The following is a 23,134-nucleotide window of genomic DNA, read 5'->3' as shown; positions in this document are numbered from 1 at the left end:
GTCACTTTTCGCCAACGTTATTTAAAATTATATTTTTCATGAAGACATAAAACAATATTTATTTGTGTTATATGTTGATTAATGCCTAACTTTGCCTTGTAAGAGAAACACAATCCCTGATAATCAAGTATACAGACTTGACTCTACCACCTGTCAATTTTTTTTAAACAAATTACCAATTTTAAAAATTTACATGGTGCTATAGTCTTTGTAATCCAGCAATTAACTTTCTGATTTATTTCAAACTGTCACCATTCTTTTTTATTTAGTTTTCTCCTCTCACACACACAACATTGCCTACAATTCAAACAACAGCACGATTCGCTTATAAGATCGTAACAACCGTAGCATCCTCTCCTCGTATACCAGCACAGCTTTTCCCCAGTACCATCTGCTTGTGGAATATCCTGCCTACAATAGTGGTTTTGATTCCTTCAACTGAGTTTTTCAGGAGCCACCTGGAACCACTCGCCCTCAGTTAGCTCTCCAGTAAGTGTGGAGATGCATCATTTTACTTGCAATATAGTTTAAATTACCAATTTAAAATTTACATGGTGCAACAGTCTTTGTAATCCAGCAATTAACTTTATGATTTATTTCACACTGTCACCATTCTGTTTTACTTAGTTTTCTCCTCTCTCACACCAATGCATGGGTGGAAATCTGTCCCCAAAGGTGGGGGGGGGGGGACCAGGGGCTGGAAAATTTGACAAGCAAAGAAAACAAAAATAAAAAGGTTATCACCCAAAATGTAAGGTCAATTTAACCAAAACAAAATCTGATTGACAACCCCCCAAAAAATGAAAGAAAAAAAGGTTTTCACCCAGAATGTAGGGTCAAAATACGTGTATTATTTCCATTGTGAATGATGTATTTCTCTCCATCATGAAAGACCAAAAACAGAAGCAGGGGCGGATCCAGCCTTCGCCAATAGGGAGGGGGGGGGGGGATTTTTCAGCCATATATTTTCTCCGATCCGTCACTCGAAGATGATTTTTGGTTTCTTTGAAGGGGTAGTCCTAATAGTTACTTCTTAGCTTTATTCCTATAAATGAATATAAATATATAATATCATAATCCTTATTTAAACAATGCGAGCGCGAAGCGCAAGCTAAATTCTTTTGGAAATCTTATGTATTTTCCCCCCTAAAATTTGAACAATCTGGGCAATGTTTGTTATCCTGAAAAAGATGTATATGCAACTAAGTAATTACTACAAACGCGAAGCGCGAGCAGAAATGAACTGATGGAAAAGTATACCTGTTAAAGACTGCATGCAGTTAACCATGAAGATGTTAAATATTTAAAAAATCAAATAATGCGAGCGCGAAGCACGAGCTGAAATTTTTGATATTTTTACCTAAAAAATGGAAATTCTAAGCACTTTTTGTACCTTAAACAGAATAGGTATATAATTTAACAATTGATGCGTGCGAGCGCAAAGCACGAGCGGAAATTTTCGAGATTTAGACCTCCTGAACGAGACACTCTATTCATGTTTTGTAAATCATGAAAAGGATGAGTAATTGGGGATATTCCTTACATTAATAATGCGAGTGCAAAGCGCGACAGATTTTTTTTATATACGTTTTGAACTGATCGAAAAGGTACCTATTAAGGACTGCTTGCAATTAGCCATGAAGACGTTACATATTTCAACAATCAAATAATGCGAGCGCGAAGTGCAAGCTGAAAATTTTTGACATTTCTACGTAAAGAATGGAAAATTTTAATCAATTTTCGTAATCGTGAACAAGATAGCTATATAACTAAACAATATGCGAGCGCGAAGCGTGAGCGGAAACAAATCGAGATTTAGACCTAAAAACGGTCTAAATCATGAAAAGAATGAGTAATAGGGGATCTTCGTACATAATGCGAGCACAAAGCGCGAGCAGAAAATTTTTGATATTGTGATCTGAAACTGGAAAATGATTTAATCTAAGAGAACAAGTTGAGCATCTGAATAAATATGCGCGCGCGTGTTTCATATTTACACCTAGAATCTAGGCACTCTAAATACATCTTTTATCATGAAAATCAAATTGAGCGCGAAGCGCGAGCCTAAACTATTTGATATTCCGATCTGAAGAAATTTCAGCTCTATATATATTTTAAGCACTTTGTAGGAAAATTGTGAGGTGGATATATGGATCGCACTTAATAAAGAGCTGTTTATTTTTCATCATTACTTTGAGTTTTGACATAGGAACGGGACATCCTACATGTCATCATATGAAAATAATGACTGTCTTCTTATTCATCTTGCTAAGTGCGAGATGAAACAAAAGGGACAATTTAATTATTAAATAAATAGCTTATTCATTAATGCCTAAAGAGGGCGCGAAATCTGATGATATTAGTGCCTGAAAACTGGAAATTTCAAGCACTTTTGTAATTATATATCAAAAGGATGCATCAGTTAATATATTTTTAACCATTAATGCGAGCGCAAATTACAAGCCTAAATTTTGTATACACTGTCATGGAAAGGAGATTTTAAGTAGTTTGTTGTATAATCAATATTGAGACATACATAACGCGCCAATCAAATGCGAGCGTGCAGCGCTAGCTGATACGTTTTTACTATCAGACCTGAAAAGAGATATTGCGAAAACTTTATGGAATACACGAAAATAATACTTACCTGATAAATCAAAATTTTCGAGCGCGCAGCGCGAACAGAAAATATTAATATTCAGACCATAAAACTGACATTTTACAGAGCACTTTTTAAAAATCAATTTGTAAATCACACAAAATAATGAAAGTTCGAATTACGAGATAAAATATGTTTTGCATGTTGACTTCCAAACTTGATATTTAAACTCTGTATTGAACAAGATATGAAAATCATCTAACAAGTAATGCGAGCGCGAAGCGCGAGCGAAAAAATGTATATAGTACATGAAATATTTTTCTCATTTTCCAAGTCTTCCCCTCATCTTATTTTATTCACTCGTCTTTCTTCTCTTCTTTTTCTCCTCTCTTTTTCTCTCCCTTTTTCCTTTATTTTCTTTCCTTTTTTCCCCCTTGTTTTGCTCCGCCCATAGGGGAAGGGGGCCCTCGATCGGGCCCCCCTGGATCCACCTATATGAGTAGGGGGGACATTTGACATTGTGTCCCCCTACTATTTTTGGTAGGGGGGACATGTCCCCCCTGGGATTTCCGCCCATGCGCCAATGTAGTGTCTCACACACAACATTGCCCACAATTCAAACAACATCACTGTAGCATCCTCTCCTCGTATACCAGCACAGCTTTTCCCCAGTACCATCTGCTTGTGGAATATCCTGACTACAACAGTGGTTTTGATTCCTTCAACTGAGTTTTTTAGAAGCCACCTGGAACCACTCACCCTCAGTTAGCTCTCCAGTAAGTGTTGAGATGCATCACTTTACTTGCAATATAGTTTAGTTTTGTTTAACTGCACTAAAAGTCATATCATGTTTTTTTTTTTATTGCGGCCTCAGTCAAGTACCTTGGTACGACTTTACTCTATAAAAAGGACTGTACTCAACGGAATAAGAATATTTTACGACGAAGGTTGATTCACCAGGCCAGTGGTAAACACCAACTTTTGGAAGTATCAAAACATTCAACTTAAGGTTTCTTTTATTGTCTTAGATCTGAGAAAGGAAGATGGCAACTCTCACTAATAAGTTGATGGACATGGTCGTTGACCAACTGGACGACATATCACCAGCCAAAGTGACCATCGTTGGTGTTGGTCAAGTGGGCATGGCTTGTGCATACAGTATAATGACACAGGTAAATGTAAAATGGGAAGGTAACAAATATTTTTTTTTTACTTATTGCAGTAGATGGGAGGGGATAGTCCATTGAAAACTACTGCACACAGACCTGTATACATACTCATGAAATCATATTCTGTAGACCAGTTTAACATAGGTCATGGTCTTGTACTACATGCATGTTTTCCTAAATATTTTTACTGTCATTTTTCCACATGCTTTCCTTTTGGAGTTTACTATAGGTTTTCCCGTCCAATTTCATCAGAGTTGCATTTGAATTTAGTGAAAGGACGCTCGAATTCGAAATATTTCGTCCACCCTCTGCACACATGGTTCATTTTCATTTATTCAGCATTCAATTCCGTTCTATATCATTCCTTTGAATTTTAGAGAAATTCAATTTAAAGAGGAATTCGTTCAAATTAATGGCCCAAAGGTGTCATTTAATTTCGCGACGACGAACTGGTCGTTTAACATCGCCTAAAATGTCATTTTCAATTTCATTGATCGGCACACATATTTGCTCTTTAAACGTCCAAATTCAGATAACATGGTTTTGTGTTATTTTTTTATTACGTTATACAATACTTTTTTTTTCAAACTTTCCCTTATCTTTCTATTTTGTTAGAATCATTTTATTCCATTATGTTTGATAAAGACGTAATTCATGTAACGCTTATAGGATATGGTTGTAAACTCGTATTCTTTTAGAGATTGATGAGTGGGTGCAGGGGCTGATCCAGGATTTCCCAAAGGGGGGGGGGTACATTTTTTCCCGTGGAATTTGACGAGCAAAAAAAAAACAAAAGGTTTTAACAGAAGAATAAGGGTATTTTGTCCAAGAAAAAAAATTAATTGTGCCTCTCAAGGGGGGGGGGGGGGGGGCACAAGCCGGCTGTGCCCCTCTCCCCCCCCCCCTCTGGATCTGCCAGTGAGTGGGTGGATGGATGACCTATGCCAATGGTAGGTATTTTTATCATCATCTTGTTCTTTTTTATCTTACATAATTGCAATTTATATCCTTTTGGGGAAGGGATAAGAAACATGATATTGACCTCATGAAAGTGGAACAAAAACGAGTTTTTGTTTCGATGATGGTTTGTCAGATGGATGATACATTTCAGTAAAATTGTAAACATCCAATTTAGAAGTAAATCCATTTCCATATTTATTCAAAAGAAGTAAAAACAACAACGACGAAAAACAATGTCCATATCCTATAAGTAATTGCATATTAATGATTTTGAATTCCTAAAGGTACCGGTGCGAATTTGAAAACACTTCTTCAGCTATTTTAATTTGATCGTTCTTTGTACATGTTTAAATGAGATAACCATGAAATCGCGTGCCAATAGAATTAAATTGAATTAAGTATTTGGATATTTAAATGCTGATCTCATAGGTCATTCAAATTAGTTGGAAATTGAATTATTACATCATTAAGTCGGTTGAAATTTTGACGAAAATGGACGGGAAAACCTATATTTTAGTAATTATTTTTATTCATTTGTTTGTTAATTGGTTTAATTCAATCATTTATTTCATTGATTAAAATTCATAAAAATGTCTTTATATTCAGGCGTGTGTGTTTGTGTGTGTGTGTGTGTGTGGGGGGGGGGGGGCTCATTACTTTTTCCAAGAGGGAACCTGTATACACAACATGAAAAATTGGTGCCCCTTTTTATGTGAATTCATGAAAATAACATTCTTTTATCAATATAAAATTTTGTTTTGTTTCATGGTGCAGAATATAGCTAGTGAGATAGCGCTTGTTGATGTGCTTGCTGATAAGTTAAAAGGTGAAGTATATGACATGCAGCACGGTCTAGCGTTCGTCAAGGGATGCTGTGTAAAAGGAGATACAGGTATGATGATTGTTTTTAAAATACAATAAACAATTTAAGTTGATGAAGTGGATCCAAATCCAGGGGGAGGAGGAGGGGTGTTTCACAAATATTTAAGAGTGACTACTTAGAATTGCACTTAAATTCATATTTGCATTCTTTATGAAATCCATCACCATATTGATCAAAGCTGAGAGGTAGATATCTCTTCTAATATTTAATTTAGGGTCTCACACTAAATACTACAATGATTGCGATTGCACATTAAATATCACAAGCACATATCAGCACTAAGCGTGGCTGTAAGTCACACCTAAATCTTTGTGAAACACCCCCTCACACCCCCCCCCCCATCCTGAATTAATTAAAGGGTATTGAATGCCGGGTTCTCACAATCATTTATGTTAGAAATGCCTTGCCCTGAAAATCTAAGTCCTGTGAATCCAATGACTGGATGAGAGCATGGACTAAACAAAGCATTCACTGTGCTTCAAATCATTGGTCTTACGTGGTATCAGGGGATGCATATTGGCTGGGATATTTTGATCAAAAAATGAAAAGAGCAAAAAATTGCATCATAATGCATTTGTCCGGTCATACAAGTATATTAATCCATGTAGTGCAGGAATATACAGTTCTTGACTGTCCAATCCACAAGGAAGTTTCCTTCATCGTGTTGCAGTATTCCAAGGATAAAGAAAAAAAATTACATATGAAAGGTTTCAATTTAAATGAAAATAGGTGTATGTGTAACATGTAACTGTGACAGAAAGGCGTAGATAAAAGTGCAAGTAACTATGTATAGAATATAGAAAAATAGCGTATTACTAAGACAAAAAAATTTAGGGGGGGTCCACCTGATGAAATATTGGGATGGACACAGGTAAAAAAAAATGACAAGCAAGGGGGGGGGGGACCCACCTCAAATTTAGGGGGACAGGACCCCCCGTCCCCCCGCTTCCGCAGCCTATGATATTTGCCTTTAACCCAGCAGCATTACGAAACAAGCCATTGTTTTTTTTTTTTTCAGATTACAAAGTAACGGCTGGATCAAGACTATGTATCATTACTGCTGGAGCTAGGCAGAGAGATGGAGAAAGCAGACTTAATCTTGTTCAAAGAAATGTAAAAATATTTGAAGGTAATATTGACAATATTTATGTCAAGGTGTTTTTAAGTTTGGTTTCAATTATATTCAGATCTGAGAAACTTTAAATAGTACATTTTACATACCATTGGCATTTCAAAAAATAGTCAATTTTCTAAAAATGAGCTTTTTATTTGTAAACTTTGAAAACTAGATCTATGCTCGTTGATGGTGTTATTGCTTTTTTGCCTCTGTAAAAAAGGGGGACTGGGAAATGAAAGAGAAGAAAATGAAAGCTGCTGAATAAAAGAAGACAAAGAGCAATCAAAACACAATACCCAGGCTGAAGATGCTAGATAACAAAAAAATGTTTGTAATGCATATACATTATGGATACTTGCGTTTTTCTATAAAGATTTCATTTCATTTACATGAACTTCATTATGTTTTGTGCATCTCACAGAAGAAAACAAAATTTGATGTTGAGAACATTGAAATATAAGGTATTTGCATTTTAGAAAACATAAAATAACATAAATAAACCAAATTTCATGTACTTTGCACATATTAATTCTAAACACGTATTTCGCGATATCATTTCAACATCAATGATATGCCCATTAACGAAAAACAGGAAACAAAATTTTTAGGTGTATTGATCGATTCTAGCGTAACATGGAGTAGTCACATTCGTAATACTAGCATTATGATTGCAATGGCCATATTATCTATCTCAAAGATCATTACTAATGCTCAGGCGCGTAGCCAGGGGGGGGGGCGGTCGCCCCCCCAAAACGTCCCCAAAAAGAAAAAAAAGGGAAAAAAGAGAGGAGAAAAGGAAAAGGGAAGGGAGGAAAGGGAAGTAAGGTAGCTTTGTGTTTTTGTTTTTTTTTTTATTCTTTTTTTTTCTCAAAAGAGAAACTCCTTCACTCTTGCTTTAAATTTATATATGAATTTTGCTTCCGCGCTGCGCGCGGTTAAATGACAATATTGAAGATCTCCATTGTTTCCCCCACCCTTTCTCTAACCCTGTTTTTCTACCTCAGCTATATGTGTTTATTGCCAGTTAAAGCTCAAACGTATACATTAGGGCATGGAATTAGAGTAAGGTTTGGCCGAGGTATATGAAGTTATCTTTTTTTTTAATTGATCGCGCAACTTCTGGTCGGGTCGGCTCCGGGCGGGTAAAATCTTTATATCAATTTCTGCCGTCACCTCCAGAGAGTCAACTTCTCCCGCTTTTCAGCTCATTACTAAACAACCATAATTTTTGGGGCAAACAGGTTCCTAATCCAAAAAGAGGAAGGTATAAAAATCGTATCGTATAAGGGTATTAAATTAAAAAGTACAATATTTTTTATCAAATTCTATTAAACTTCATGTCATTTCCCTGTACATTCATCTCCTGTCCTGTTTTGCGCCCTCAGTTTGAAATTTTGAATGACTCTTAAGTTTCTTTATAATTCAAAATGAAGCGCTTCAGGATAAGTCAAAGAAATTAGCCATCCTTTTTATATAATTTCAATAAATCACAGAAGTTTCAACTTTTTGCGCACTATTTTCCTTTTAATGAAGTTCAATAATCTTAGAAAATTAATTGAATTAGAGCCGATGGGGTATTGGAGATATCTGCATTAGTTTGATGAAACATCCGCGCTTTGAAATTTCAGAGTTTCGTTGCTCTGCGCGGGGAGGAATATCTTCTTCCTGGCATATACACTTCTTCTCCTCTGTTTTGCGAGTTAAAGATATGCACTGTCGCTAAGTTGTTTGTAATCAAATCTGATCTTTCCAAGGGAAGTATTCAATATATGTTTGAGAATATCCTTTTCTCGGGACCCTTTTCATGGCAAAAAAAATGATAAAACGCTTTAGCTTCCGCACTTCGCGCGGGGTTATTATCATTTCAATTTCCTCCATTGTACTCCTTTTTTGTGCGTTCACAATCTTTTTTTAAAACAAGGTTGATGAAAACCAGGTTCAAAATCACAATATAGTCAACTGAATTGGAGCTGATATAGATACTAGAGACAAGAGAGACGGCTCCTTTTCATTTTAATTTATGAAACACCAAAAGCTTCGCGCTTCGCGAGGGAGGGGGAAACTCCCCCTCCCTGCACCCACCCCCTAGGGAGCGCGCTTCGCGCGCTCTGTAAGTGTTGGCACGCTTCGCGTGCAGTTACCGCCCCCTCCAAAATGAAATCCTGGCTACGCGGTTGCTAATGCTTTATAACTCCTTTATTTTGTCACACATATCTTACTGTAACATAGTATGGTGAAATAGTAACAAAAAAATAGACTCGATATTACGCCTTCAAAAGAAAGCTCTTCGTATTTGTTATCACTCATTATCTCACCCATACTGATCCATTATTTCATGATTTTATAACATTGAAAATTTACGATATTCACACTTATCAAATTGCCATTTTCATGTATGAATTTTCAAACAACACTTTACCAGCGTCCTTCCGTAATATTTTTGTTGAAAACAGAGATATTCATTTATACCCTACACGACATTCATCTGACTTACACCTAACAAATCCAAAACTAATAATTGCTCACAAAACAATACGTCATCACGGTCCTGAAGTTTGGAACACTTTGCCGAATAACATCAAACAAGCTACATCTCTTTTTCCTTTAAAGCTTTGTTAAAGAGGTTTCTTGTATCAAAATATTTGTAAAAATCTCACCTGCACGTGCACCCACATCTGCACCCACTTCATCTGACCCTTATTCAAATAATTACGTGACACCATTTTTCTTTACAATGGTTTTCAAATACCTCCCTACCCCTGCCTGCTATTCTCTTAAACATTTTGCTTACGATAGCTGGGCACTGCATTTTGTTTTATTTTTTATTGCTTACATGTATATATATATATATATATATATGTAAATTATTCTTCTATTATGTTATCGTCACAATTTGTAATTCTGTCATTTATTTTTGTATTTCTTTACATGCATTATGATTACTGTGTTTCATTTTTTGAATTATCAATAAATGCAGAAACACCTGCAAAAAAAAAAACTTGGGACTTTTATTATGAAACATGTAAATTTGAATGGTGCCATTCAGCTTTGTTCCTCTATATTTTTGGGTGCTATTCTTCTGAACATTTATAACCTTATTTTGTGGTAAAATGCTTTGAATGCTGCCCTCACACAGATTTTAGTAAAAATGTCATGAACAAGGCAGATTATGAAGAAGAATGGTAAATGTATTTCAGAATGTTATCAATTCTGCCTATGGGTATCAATGTTGGATTACATGAAAATCTCATAATGCATAACAAAATATATTTTGGCTGATGGACATGTAATTCCTCGCAAGATTAAGAGATATCGCTCTAAAAAGAGGTAGACCTCGACTGAATCCAAATTAAACGTCGTGTTGAGAGCTTCCTCAATTATACTTTATTAAATGCAAGCTGAAATTAAAAACATCTCATGGGATACAAATAAGGTTTTGAAAAACCTCTCCAAGTTTGTATCCCCAATAAAGATATAAAAAGAAAACAAGATATAAAGCATTTAAAATTATTCGCAAATTAGAATTTTAACATGATTTGAAATATACAAGATTGATAGATTTATGTTAGATTGAAAATAATTTATAAACAATGGTAAAATAATAGAACAAACATAATGATATGAGAAAATACAATAAATGAAAATCATGCGATATGGTAACAAAAACTGAATATAATATGACAGGATTTTATTTTAGTGATTAATAAACAAACATTGTGGAGTATATTTGTGGATATGGGAGGTTGTAGAATCATTTGATATGACTGATTGATTAAGCCTAGGGTTTGATAGTTGAGACAGCGAGGTAGCATGATCTTTTTGAAGTTATATAAAAAGATTTTTCATCATAATCTTATTTTACAAGGGATATGATCACCATAGTATGTGTTTTATCATGGTCATTCCTACCTACCCCCATGCTGGCTGGTTTATTATTATGGTAATTCCTACCTACCCCCATGGCTGGTTTATCATCATGGTCATTCCTACCTACCCCCTTGGCTGGTTTATCATCATGGTCATTCCTATCTACCCCCTTGGCTGGTTTATTATCATGGTCATTCCTACCTACCCCCTTGGCTGGTTTATCATCATGGTCATTCCCAACAACCCCCTTGGCTGGTTTATCATCATGGTCATTCCTACCTATCCCCTTGGTTGGTTTATCATCATGGTCATTCCTACCTACCCCCTTGGCTGGTTATCATCATGGTCATTCCTATCTACACCCTTGGCTGGTTTATTATCATGGTCATTCCTACCTACACCCTTGGCTGGTTTATCATCATGGTCATTCCTACCTACCCCCTTGGCTGGTTTATCATCATGGTCATTCCTACCTACCCCCTTGGCTGGTTTATCATCATGGTCATTCCTACCTACCCCCTTGGCTGGTTTATCATCATGGTCATTCCTACCTACCCCCTTGGCTGGTTTATCATCATGGTCATTCCTATATACCTACCCCCTTGGCTGGTTTATCATCATGGTCATTCCTACCTACCCCCTTGGCTGGTTTATCATCATGGTCATTCCTACCTACACCCTTGGCTGGTTTATCATCATAGTCATTCCTACCTACACCCTTGGCTGGTTTATCATCATGGTCATTCCTACCTACCCGCATGGCTGGTTTATTATCATGGTCATTCCTACCTACACCCTTGGCTGGTTTATCATCATGGTCATTCCTACCTACCCCCTTGGCTGGTTTATCATCATGGTCATTCCTACCTACCCCCTTGGCTGGTTTATCATCATGGTCATTCCTACCTACCCCCTTGGCTGGTTTATCATCATGGTCATTCCTACCTACCCCCTTGGCTGGTTTATCATCATGGTCATTCCTACCTACCCCCTTGGCTGGTTTATCATCATGGTCATTCCTACCTACACCCTTGGCTGGTTTATCATCATAGTCATTCCTACCTACACCCTTGGCTGGTTTATCATCATGGTCATTCCTACCTACCCGCATGGCTGGTTTATTATCATGGTCATTCCTACCTACACCCTTGGCTGGTTTATCATCATGGTCATTCCTACCTACCCCCTTGGCTGGTTTATCATCATGGTTATTCCTACCTACCCCCTTGGCTGGTTTATCATCATGGTCATTCCTACCTACCCCCTTGGCTGGTTTATCATCATGGTCATTCCTACCGACACCCTTGGCTGGTTTATCATCATGGTCATTCCTACACCCTTGGCTGGTTTTTCATCATAGTCATTCCTACCTACACCCTTGGCTGGTTTATCATCATGGTCATTCCTACACCCTTGGCTGGTTTATCATCATAGTCATTCCTACCTACACCCTTGGCTGGTTTATCATCATGGTCATTCCTACCTACCCCCATGGCTGGTTTATCATCATGGTCATTCCTACTTACCCCCTTGGCTGTTTTATCGTCATGGTCATTCCTACCTACACCCTTGGCTGGTTTATCATCATAGTCATTCCTACCTACACCCTTGGCTGGTTTATCATCATGGTCATTCCTACACCCTTGGCTGGTTTATCATCATGGTCATTCCTACCTACCCCCTTGGCTGGTTTATCATCATGGTCATTCCTACCTTCCCCCTTGGCTGGTTTAATTATCAAATTGACATTAATTTCTAGTAATATAATGAAACATTAACATGTCTAGGATACATACACTGTACGTCTAGCTTTCAATGATAACCATCTAAGTGGTAATATGATCACTTTATAGTGTCTATCGGGATAATCTTTGGAATTCTTTTTTTTTTTACAGGTATTGTTCCGAATCTGGTTCGCTACAGTCCAAACACAGTACTTCTAGTAGTGTCCAATCCTGTTGATATTCTTACATACGTTGCATGGAAACTGAGTGGTTTGCCTGCTAATAGGGTCATAGGTTCTGGGACAAACCTCGACACAGCTCGCTTCCGTTTCCTCCTCGGAGAAAAATTGGGTATTGCGCCCTCTAGTGTTCATGGGTATATCATCGGAGAGCACGGTGATTCGAGTGGTAAGTATTCCACAGGGGTGGAAACCCAAACGTTAGTGGAAAGTCTGACATTTTCTGTAAAAAATAAAAACTCAGTCGTCTCAGAAAACCAATGATTTAAGTGAATTGTGTGTAAGGTGCATTTGGGGGTAGTTACATATTTCAGATATTCTTGGTGGGTGATTAATAAAGCTGTTCATAAGTTAAGAACGAACGGCGAAGGTACACACTGATTAATCACCAATACACATTTTTGGTATCATTCATTTTTTTGTTGTAAATTTGTAAATATTGGGGATCACTGTACCCATGGAGACTGCAGATTGGCCGCATATGTGATGTCATGATGATGCAAGGCAAGGACTACTCTTCCTTGTACTCCAATACATAAAATGGCAAAAATGTCACTTTTGACAAAAGTTTTACTTCAAATTATATTTTTCTTTTATCAGGACATAACACAATATACTACCTAGGTTATATTTAGATTGCTGCCCCAGGGGAATAGGTATGAAGGAGAAAACCACAAAACCGTGAAGTACATAGCCAATGGGAAAGTTGTCCTTGCCCCTTGTCATAATTTACTTACCCAGTTGCCAATTTGAAATTTACATAGTCTTGAGGATCGTAATCTTAAGGCAGCTATAACTTTCTTATTAGTTGTCCGATTTCTTTCAAACTTTCACCATTCTGTTTTATATATTTTTCTTCTTCCCAACACAACATTTTATGCCCAAGGCTGGATTCCTCTTTAGTTTTTGAAATGACAGCATAATTTATATAGAAATTATAGTTCATGAAACGTGGCCATAAGGTTAAATGTCAAGTCCACCCCATGAAAGTGTTGATTTTAATAAAAAGGGAAAAATCAAACTAGCAGAACGCTGAAAATTTCATCAAAATTGGACGTAAAATAAGAAAGTTATGACATTTTATAGTTTTGCTTATTTTTCACAAAAGAGTGATATGCACATAAGAGACCGTCGATGATGTCCCTCATTCACTATTTCTTTTGTTTTTTATTGTTTGAATATTATACAATATTTCATTTTTTATAGATGTTCAGGGAGGAATTAATCGTTGTTTCACTTGACAATGAGGAGAAAAATGGAATATTCTTTATTTCATATAATGAAATACAAAAGAAATAGTGAGTGGATGATGTCATCAGTCTCCTCATTTGCATACCCATCAGGATGTACATATAAATGTTTTGTGAAATTAAGCAAAACTTTAAAATGTCATAACTTTCTTATTTTACATCCGATTTTGATAAAATTTTCAGTGTTATGGTTGTTGGATTTTTCTTTTTCATTTCAAATCAACTTTTTGTTGAGGTGGACTTGTCCTTTAATCAAGTATTACTGAACATCCTGCCTGAGTTTATCAGGTCATGTGACCAAGGTCAAAGGTCATATAGGGTCAATGAACCTAGACCATGTTGGGGGAATCAACATCAAAAAATTAACCTAAGGTTAAGTTTTTGAAATGTCATCATAACTTCGAAAATATAAACCTAGTTCATGAAACTTGGACATAAGGGGCATTTGCATAAAACTTTTGCCATAAAAAAACTATTGCAAATAGTATCACTGAACATCCTGTGCGAATTTCAGGTCACATGACCAAGGTCAAAGGTCAATGAACTTTGACCAAGTTAGGAGTATCTGTTGAATTGCCATCATAACTTTAAAAGTTGATTGGTCTAGTTAATAAAACTTGGACATAATAGTAATCTTGTATCACTGATCGTCCTGTGCGAATTTCAGGTCATATGACCAAGGTTAAAGGTCAATGAACTTTGGCTATGTTGGGGTATCTGTTGAATTACCATCATAAGTTTGAAAGTTTAAAGATCTGACTCATGAAACCTGGACATAAGAGAATCAAGTATCACTGAAAATCCTGTGCGAGTTTCAGGTCACATGACCAACGTCAAAGGTCATTTAAGGTTAATGAACTTTGGTCATGTTGGGGTATTGTTGAATTACCATCATAACTCTGTAAGTGTATTGGTCTAGTCTATAAAACTTGACATAAGAGTAATCAAGTATCACTGATCGTCCTGTGCGAATTTCAGGTAACATGACCAAGGTTAAAGGTCAATGAACTTTGTCTATGTTGGGGTATTTGTTGAATAACCATCATAACTCTGAAAGTGTGTGGATCGAGTTCATAAAACTGGGACATAAGAGTATTAAGCATCACTGAACATCTCACGCGAGTTTCAGGTCACATGACCAAAGTAAAAGGTCAATGAACTTTGGCCATCTTGTAGGTAATTATAAATTGCTGTCATAACTTTCAAAGTTTATAGATATAGTTTATAAAATGTGGATATAGGGGTATCGTAATCAAGTATCACTGACAAGTCTTAGGTCGCATGATCAAGGTCAAATGTCATTTATTGTCAATGAACATAGTATTGTATCATTATATGAATGGTGTATTTTGTGAATAATTATTTTATAGTAGTTTTCAAAGTCAGCACTGCTGCTATATTGAATCGCGTGATGCAGGTGAGACTGCCAGAGGCGCTCCACTTGTTCTCAAATGAATGCTCAGTTGCTGAATTCACACGATTTCTTGAAATATTTCACAGATTGCCCCCGAAGGTGTGCGTAGTCTTCATAACACTTCTGTCGATCTTTTACATGTCAATGGAACTTGTTACAATAAATCTTTGATTCATAACTACATATACCGACCCACACAAACGTTACGATCCTCAATATACCAACTTCTTGTTTTAAAGAAATCCAGGGGGAATGGGCTTTTGCTCATATATGGCAGACCCTGTGGAATTCTCTTCCACATGCAGGGCTTAATATTTCCAGATATCAGCGACAACCTTCAGGGGCAACCTACCTGTATAATGGTGCTTTTAACAGACAAGCATTTATTATCAATTGTTAAGCTCAAATCTGTATTGTATTTTTTCTTCTTCTCTTCCATGTATTTTCTCTGAACTGATTTGACCATCCAATTAAGATGGTAAGTGTGCATTATAATTATTATTATCCATTTTCTGTTTAGTTGCCGTCTGGTCAGCTACCACAGTAGCTGGAGTAAGTCTTCAGAACCTACACCCTGAGATAGGAACTCCTAAAGATCCTGAGAATATGAACCAAGTTCATAAAGAGGTCATAGATAGGTAGGTATACACCTGGGCCCAGTCTTACAAAGAGTTATGATTGATCCGATAGGAAATTCGCACAATGTCCTTTGAAAACAAAGAGAAGCATACTGAATTGTCAAGAAAAAAGTGAATTTATGAGTATACATTATATCTAGAAAATGTTTTGAAGAAACATGTATTTTAGATGTTGACATTGTTTGCTTTCCATAGTTGATGTTGATTGGATCAATTAAAACTCTTTATAAGTCGGGACCCAGGATAGTGTTTAATAAAGCTTAGCCGTTGATCATTGGACTAATATTCACAATTAATTGTCCTTTATAGGCAATGCAATCAATCATACAATCATATCCTTTATAGGCGATGCGATCAATCATACAATCATATCCTTTATAGGCAATGCAATCAGTCATACAATCATATCCTTTATAGGCGATGCAATCAATCATGTCCTTTATATGCAATGGAGTCAATCATACAATCATGTCTTTTATAGGCGATGCAATCAATCATACAATCATGTCCTTTATAGGCGATGCAATCAATCATACAATCATGTCCTTTATATGCGATGCAATCAATCATACAATCATGTCCTTTATAGGCGATGCAAGCAATCATACAATCATGTCCTTTATAGGCGATGCAATCAATCGTACAATCATGTCCTTTATAGGCGATGCAGTCAATCATACAATCATGTCCTTTATAGGCGATGCAATCAATCATACAATCATGTCCTTTATAGGCGATGCAATCAATCATACAACCATGTCCTTTATAGGCGATGCAAGCAATCATACAATCATGTCCTTTATAGGCGATGCAATCAATCATACAATCATGTCCTTTATAGGCGATGCAATCAATCATACAATCATGTCCTTTATAGGCGATGCAATCAATCATACAATCATGTCCTTTATAGGCGATGCAATCAATCATACAATCATGTCCTTTATAGGCGATGCAAGCAACCATACAATCATGTCCTTTATAGGCGATGCAATCAATCATGCAATCATGTCATTTATAGGCGATGCGATCAATCATACAATCATGTCCTTTATAGGCGATGCAATCAATCATGCAATCATGTCATTTATCGGCGATGCGATCAATCATGCAATCATGTCATTTATAGGCGATGTGATCAATCATACAATCATGTTCTATGATGATTGCTAAGCTGTGTGTTACAGCCTCAGGATGCTGTTTTATAAAGCTTCGATGAGATCCCTCAGTTCTCAATTCAATTCAGTTCAATTTTATTCTGATCACCGTATAAACACATATTGGAAAGTTCAAGTTTACAAATCAATTACATTATTCATAACATCTGAACAGAAATTGTAAAGATGAAGTGTGAACGATGTGGGGGATAAATGAAAGGCTATTGGCCTGTCCCCGAATTTACCCCACTAATATGGTTACTGTGGTTACACTTCGTAATTCCGAAGGTTCGTAATTCCGAAACACGCAAATTGCCTATGTATACCTCGATGTTCGTTAATCCGAAAACGTAAAAGGGTTCGTTAATCCGCACATTTGTGGCGTTATTCTGAAGGTTCGTTGTTCCGAAGGTTCGTCAGTCCGAAAACGATTTAAGGTTAGTTAATCATTTAGTTTTCGGACTAACGAACCTTCGGAATTACGAACCTCATTTCTTTTTCGGATTAACGAACTTTCGGAATTACGAACCTCATTTCGTTTTCAGACTAACGAACCTTCGGAATTAAGAACCTTCGGAAATACGAACCTTCGGAACAACGAACCTTTGGAATAACCGAACCTTCGGAATAACGAAGCTTCGGAATTACGAATGTATGCGCACTAATACAGCGCGTATCAAAGAAAAGTTTACATTTAGAAAAAATCCTGTAAAATTATATATTTGTAATATCCTGAAGATTTTTACACAATTTAACATTGGTACAGATCCATTTAAGCAAATGACGATAATAACTGTCGAAAAATGTTTCCGCTTGAGTGAGCACCACTTACTTTTGAAAATTTAGTGAAAAATGATTTGCGCAGAACTTTGAAATAGTCATGCGAATTATAGTAGACCTTAATCATTAAGAACACGTGGAATCTAGCTAGTAAATCAAATTCAAGATATGATTTGGAGATATATTTTACCGGTTTAACTTGTTTCCTTGCCCAAAACACTTCGAAGAGTGCATTGCGCCACACCCATTCCCCCACACACCGACGATATTTGCTTTACGCTGAGCTGTGATTTACATGAAATGGCTTAGGCTTGATTTTCATTTTGTTAATCATTTTCAAGCTTGGAAAATGTGTGGAGAAACAAGTATTAAATGATAATAGAAATGTAAACCCACTTTAAATGATAAAAACTTAGTGAAAAAATATTGAGATGTCTATATAAACTTTTGTTCAGATTCAGTTATGTCCTCAGATCCAGCTGGCACTAAAAGGGTAAAGGTTGTGCTTACTAAGTGTTGAAATTTCAATTTGGGTGGCAAATTCGTTACAAAATGCTTTATAGTATCCGTTTTATCTTAATTGACTAAAAGTACAAGGAAAATGTATGAGAAATGTCTCGCAGGGTAAGTTTGATTTCGCCCTTTCCTCTTGACACAGCGTGAAAACAAGCATTTCTGCACAGATTTCTGCGAGCTTTACAAAAATGGACAATGCTCACTCAAGTGTAACATTTTGTCAAAACTTTTACTTTCATTGGATAGATGAGACCCAAACCCAAGAATATGTGTGAGAAAATTACCCACATGTTGCATATGTTTTAATTCCCAGGGCTTTTCAAAGTGTATCCTTTTATTTGATACGCACTTTGTAGACAATAACATGTTGACAAATAATATAGAGGTACACAGCGTTCATATTGATCTTGTTTAGCTCCTCAAATTGGCAACAATTATTTTATTTTTTATCTTCATACTTCAAAAATATAAATGGCATTGACCTATCACTCATTGGAATTTACATACCGAGGACATACCGACATGCCGAGGTTTACCGAGGTTTTACATTACCTATGTAATGCAAACTTGTTTTATTCTCAATGATTGAACATTGTTTGTCTTGACAGTGCATATAAGATCATCAAGCTTAAAGGCTATACTTCATGGGCTATTGGAATGAGCTGTGCCACATTAGCTTCTGCTGTGTTAAGGAATCAGAAAGGAGCCTATCCTGTTTCTACTGTTGCTAAAGTAAGTAAACACTGATGAGGGGTATAAGACCTTCAGTACATGCTGGAGTAATTCTTAGCAAATATTTTTTTTATTTCATCTATTGTATTTTTAAAAATGGCTATAGCAAATTGCCACGAATATTGCATTTTTGCTCTAAGCATTGAAGCCAGTAGCCTATAACTTTGTAAAATACAAAAAGTGGTTATTTCTTTATGGAATTGCCCATATTATTATATTTTGTTGGTTCTCTGGTGATTTAAGGTAATAAATATTATGAATACACAGGGGGACAATTGAGGTACTAGATTTCAAACATTTGATAACCTAGTGATATTAAATGGCTTCTTAGACTAGAGATATAAGGATATATCATACATAAAGTGAAGGTCAACATGATGTCAGGTTGATTTGAATTAAAATGGGGAAAACAAGGAATTAGGAGATTGAAGGGTTGTCAAAAATTCATCAAAGAATAGCAAAGTGGTGCATTTCTACTTCGTGACTTTATTTTTCACATACAATCTGCCTCCATGTACTATGTATGTCATGATCTAGATTCCTTAAAAAGACCATTATCCTTGAAAATTGAAATTGGTTTATTCATTCATCATCAGACACATGCTGTTTATATTAGTAAACTCATCATGAATCACGAAAAAACAACAAATTTAATTTATTGAATTCATATTACATGACATGACATTTATGTGTTTCATGCTACCTGCATGTGGGGACCCACTATTGATATTTTAAAATTTTAAATTTACCATTCTTTGATGGATTTTTATCAAAACTTCATCGATATTTTCCACCAATTTTTGTCTTTATTACAACCAACACGATATCATTGTGATTTCACTTAACCTTTGGATTATAGAGTGCAATATGCTCACCGTTATCCTTTAATCCTAGCCATAACCATTTGAAATTGTCCAAAACTTCTCAAGAAAAATTCTGCAATAAAAGTTTGAGAGTTTGCATGACCTGCTGCTGTATTTTTATATCTTAAACTTGATGTTATCAATGAAAGGTATTTATTCTCTTGCACAATCTATTGTCATGTGTTCCACTGGTTCACAAAAAAAATGAACAGCTGAATAATGTATCTGAAATTTAACTGTTGCAAAATATCTGATTTCATTCAAAACTTGTTTTGAGGATTTTTTTGAAAAAGGAGGATTTGAGGGTTTTTCTAAAAAGAACTTTCAAACGTTTCTGGCCTTTATTGTTTTAATGAGTTCAATGAATTGGTAGGCTGCACTCTAAATGTATCAAATGAACGCTAACCTCATTAGATAATTATGTTAATAATCAACTCAAAATTTTGCTTTTGACTTCATAGAAAAGATGGTTTTCTCTTCCTGAGAAACCTGTTTTATTTATGCAGGATATCTTCATGTATTATTGCCCCAAATATCTTACAAGAAATATAGCAAGTCTTTTGTAGGCAATACATGTAGATATCAATCATAATCCTTATGATTATCAATCATAACCCTTGAAATCCTTCATAATCCTTGAAATTGCAACTTTGACATTAATTGTTGGTCAGCTTCTTGCAACAAATCAAATGGATCTAAATTAATAATTCTGTAGTCTTGTAATCAAATGAAATCAGTAACATTCTTTATATACTCTCACAAAGCTTATTGATTAATCATCGGAATTATGTTGGTCATTTATGTGCTATTGATCATGACAAAAATTATATAATTGATCGTTAAGCTTTGTGTGTGTAGAGGCCTATTTCATATTTGTATTAACAGTTTAAAGCTACTGAAATCCATTCATTTGATTGGCTGATAGTAAACTTGTTAGAAATAATTCTATTGTTATAGTCTTTATGAAATGAGACTGGCATGTTTTACTCATCGATTGATTACTCAGTCATTACAAACAATATCCATAGAGAGATGCAAAGACTCTAATGATTGATTGCAGAACTTTTATTGAGAAGTTTAATTATTTTCTCTTCAGGGATTCCATGGTATTGAACATCAAGTATTCCTAAGTCTCCCATGTATTCTTGGTCAAGATGGAATCACTCATGTTATAAAGCAGACATTGAATACCAAAGAACAGGCTCAGCTTCAATCCAGTGCTAATACCTTGTGGGACATCGCCAAATCGTTGGAGCTACGAGAGCCATCGAAGTAAGGGGCCTAGCTTCTTTATGAAACAAGGTCAATATTAATAATTCAGAAAACACAAACCCCTAACATAGCTTTCTAAGTCAAAGAGCTAAAATAACTCAAGCAAAGTAACACCACTGCCCTTGCTTTCGTAATAACTTGCTACTACTTTATAGAAATGCAAACTAAGTTCTTCGCAGCATTTTTAATCCTTAACAGGACAAGTTTAGTGAGAAAGTCAAATCATTTTCTTGTCATTGTATAAATGTTTGCTTATTAAGCAAATATCACTTTCATGTATGTTAGTTAGGTTTTGTTGGTCGTATTTATAATCTTTTCTTCTGTTTTTACAAATTGTTGTGTTAATGGTCTGTTCATAGGGTTGTGCAGCACAGAGAAGAAATTGGTGTGCTAAATGTATTTCAGCAATCTTTCTGGTGTGTTTTATTTTTGTGAAAAATAATTTTTCTTTGATACTTAGGCACCTAACCAAAAGTAAGAGCTCATTCTTTCCCTTGTAAATCTAGCAAGCAATCTCTAATTGACCAAACAGCGATCTTATTATATCATTCAAGTGGGTCTATATTACTAGTCTACACTAGCACTATGGGTCAGGAAACTGGCCAGGTATGAGTAGTTGAGGACTCGAGATTGCGCTATTGGTTCGTGTCTACTTTAATGAAACATGTAGCTTGTGTAAGTGTAGAGGTTCACTTGTGCATATCCTAAATTCCGGTTTACCTATAGACACAATCATGGGTGGAAATCTCTCCTTAAAGGTAGGGGGGGGGGACACAATTGAGTTTTCCGTTTTTTGTTCTACAGAATTTCTAACTCAAACACACACACACACACATACATATATATATATTGTAACAAAATGAAAGGTTTATTTAATTATCAACATTGTTTTGGAACGGCAAAGACTGTAGAATAAGTTTTAATCCATACATATAGTTGTATAGCAAAATTCAGTAATCGCTTGTAATCGATTATGTAGTGATTTTCTTTAAAAATGTAATTAGGCCTTTTTGCTGAGTAATAACGAAGTTTACAACTGTATAATTGTGTTAGTTTTGTATCTTTAATAATTTTACACTGTTTGAATATACAAAAGTAGTGACAATCACAATTTTCTTAGCTGAAAAGATTTATTATATGATTTTAACTATTTTTAAATAGTGATAACATTTTACTGTCTGACAAGCTCCCTCTGCGATCGTTGAGCCAGATCGTTACAGGTTTACTTTATGCTCGATTACGAACCAGGCTACTTGGCCTACAAGTAGTATTTCCTGCCCGAATATCTCTGCTGAAATTCTGTTTAAATCCTGCTGCGACAGGGTGAGCGAGCATGTATTCTAGTAAAGTTTGAAGAAAGAAATACTCTGTGTTCATGTCTGTCGATATGATGAGTACGGAGCTACAGAATGCATGGTCTGAAAAGCAGAAGCACGAGTGTTGGAAGTACTGACTGGAAGAAGTGAGAAGTACGGATAATACTGACTTTACCGAAGTACGGAAAATACTGACTTTACTGAAGTAGGAAAATACCGACTATCCTGAGATACTGAAAATACTGACTCGAGAGAAGATACGGAAAGTACTGAGACGGGAAATACTGACCTTACCGAGATTCCGAGATGAGTGAGGATGCTTGAAAGTTCTGATATTACCGAGATACTGAAATTACGGAAATACTGAATGCTGGGTATTCGGTCTTCAACATGGTTGTGCGGTTCCATGAGATATGATATAAGATATTGTGAAGGAGTAAAGAGTCAGAAGTGAAGAAAGACGGACTATACATCAACTGGTTGTATATTGCAGCCGAAACGAACCAGCTCGTCAGGAAAGAAAGTCGGTTCGGCAGTGGCGTAACAGGCGGGGGGGCAGGGGGGGCAAGCTGCCCCCCTGGCGGAGCTCACCGGGAAAATAAAAAAAAAACGGGAAAAAGAAAAAAAAGGGGGAAGAA

General features: G+C 36.0%; 1 protein-coding gene across 1 annotated transcript; it reads left to right on the top strand.

Moving 5' to 3' along the window:
• The first annotated feature begins 3,194 nt into the window (after positions 1-3,194).
• On the top strand, positions 3,195-22,543 carry LOC129282975 (L-lactate dehydrogenase-like). Its single transcript, XM_064114979.1, has 8 exons — positions 3,195-3,375; positions 3,628-3,771; positions 5,503-5,620; positions 6,630-6,740; positions 12,491-12,727; positions 15,743-15,860; positions 18,922-19,045; positions 21,005-22,543. Exons 2-8 carry the CDS (start codon positions 3,643-3,645, stop codon positions 21,182-21,184), a joined length of 1,017 nt encoding a protein of 338 aa, XP_063971049.1. The 5' UTR covers positions 3,195-3,375; positions 3,628-3,642; the 3' UTR covers positions 21,185-22,543.
• The last annotated feature ends 591 nt before the right edge of the window (positions 22,544-23,134 follow it).

Source organism: Lytechinus pictus, unplaced genomic scaffold (genome assembly GCF_037042905.1).
Source record: "Lytechinus pictus isolate F3 Inbred unplaced genomic scaffold, Lp3.0 scaffold_20, whole genome shotgun sequence".
NCBI lineage: Eukaryota > Metazoa > Echinodermata > Echinoidea > Temnopleuroida > Toxopneustidae > Lytechinus > Lytechinus pictus.
The sequence above is the reverse complement of the archived record's forward strand: the minus strand, read 5'-3'. Positions and strand labels throughout refer to the sequence as shown.

Excerpts from the sequence above, each read along its gene's own strand:
- LOC129282975 (XM_064114979.1), top strand. The coding sequence starts at position 3,643 with ATGGCAACTCTCACTAATAAGTTGATGGACATGGTCGTTGACCAACTG. Across the intron at positions 12,728-15,742 it reads AGAGCACGGTGATTCGAGTG|TTGCCGTCTGGTCAGCTACC; the intron begins GTAAGTATTCCA and ends TTTTCTGTTTAG. Across the intron at positions 15,861-18,921 it reads CATAAAGAGGTCATAGATAG|TGCATATAAGATCATCAAGC; the intron begins GTAGGTATACAC and ends TTGTCTTGACAG.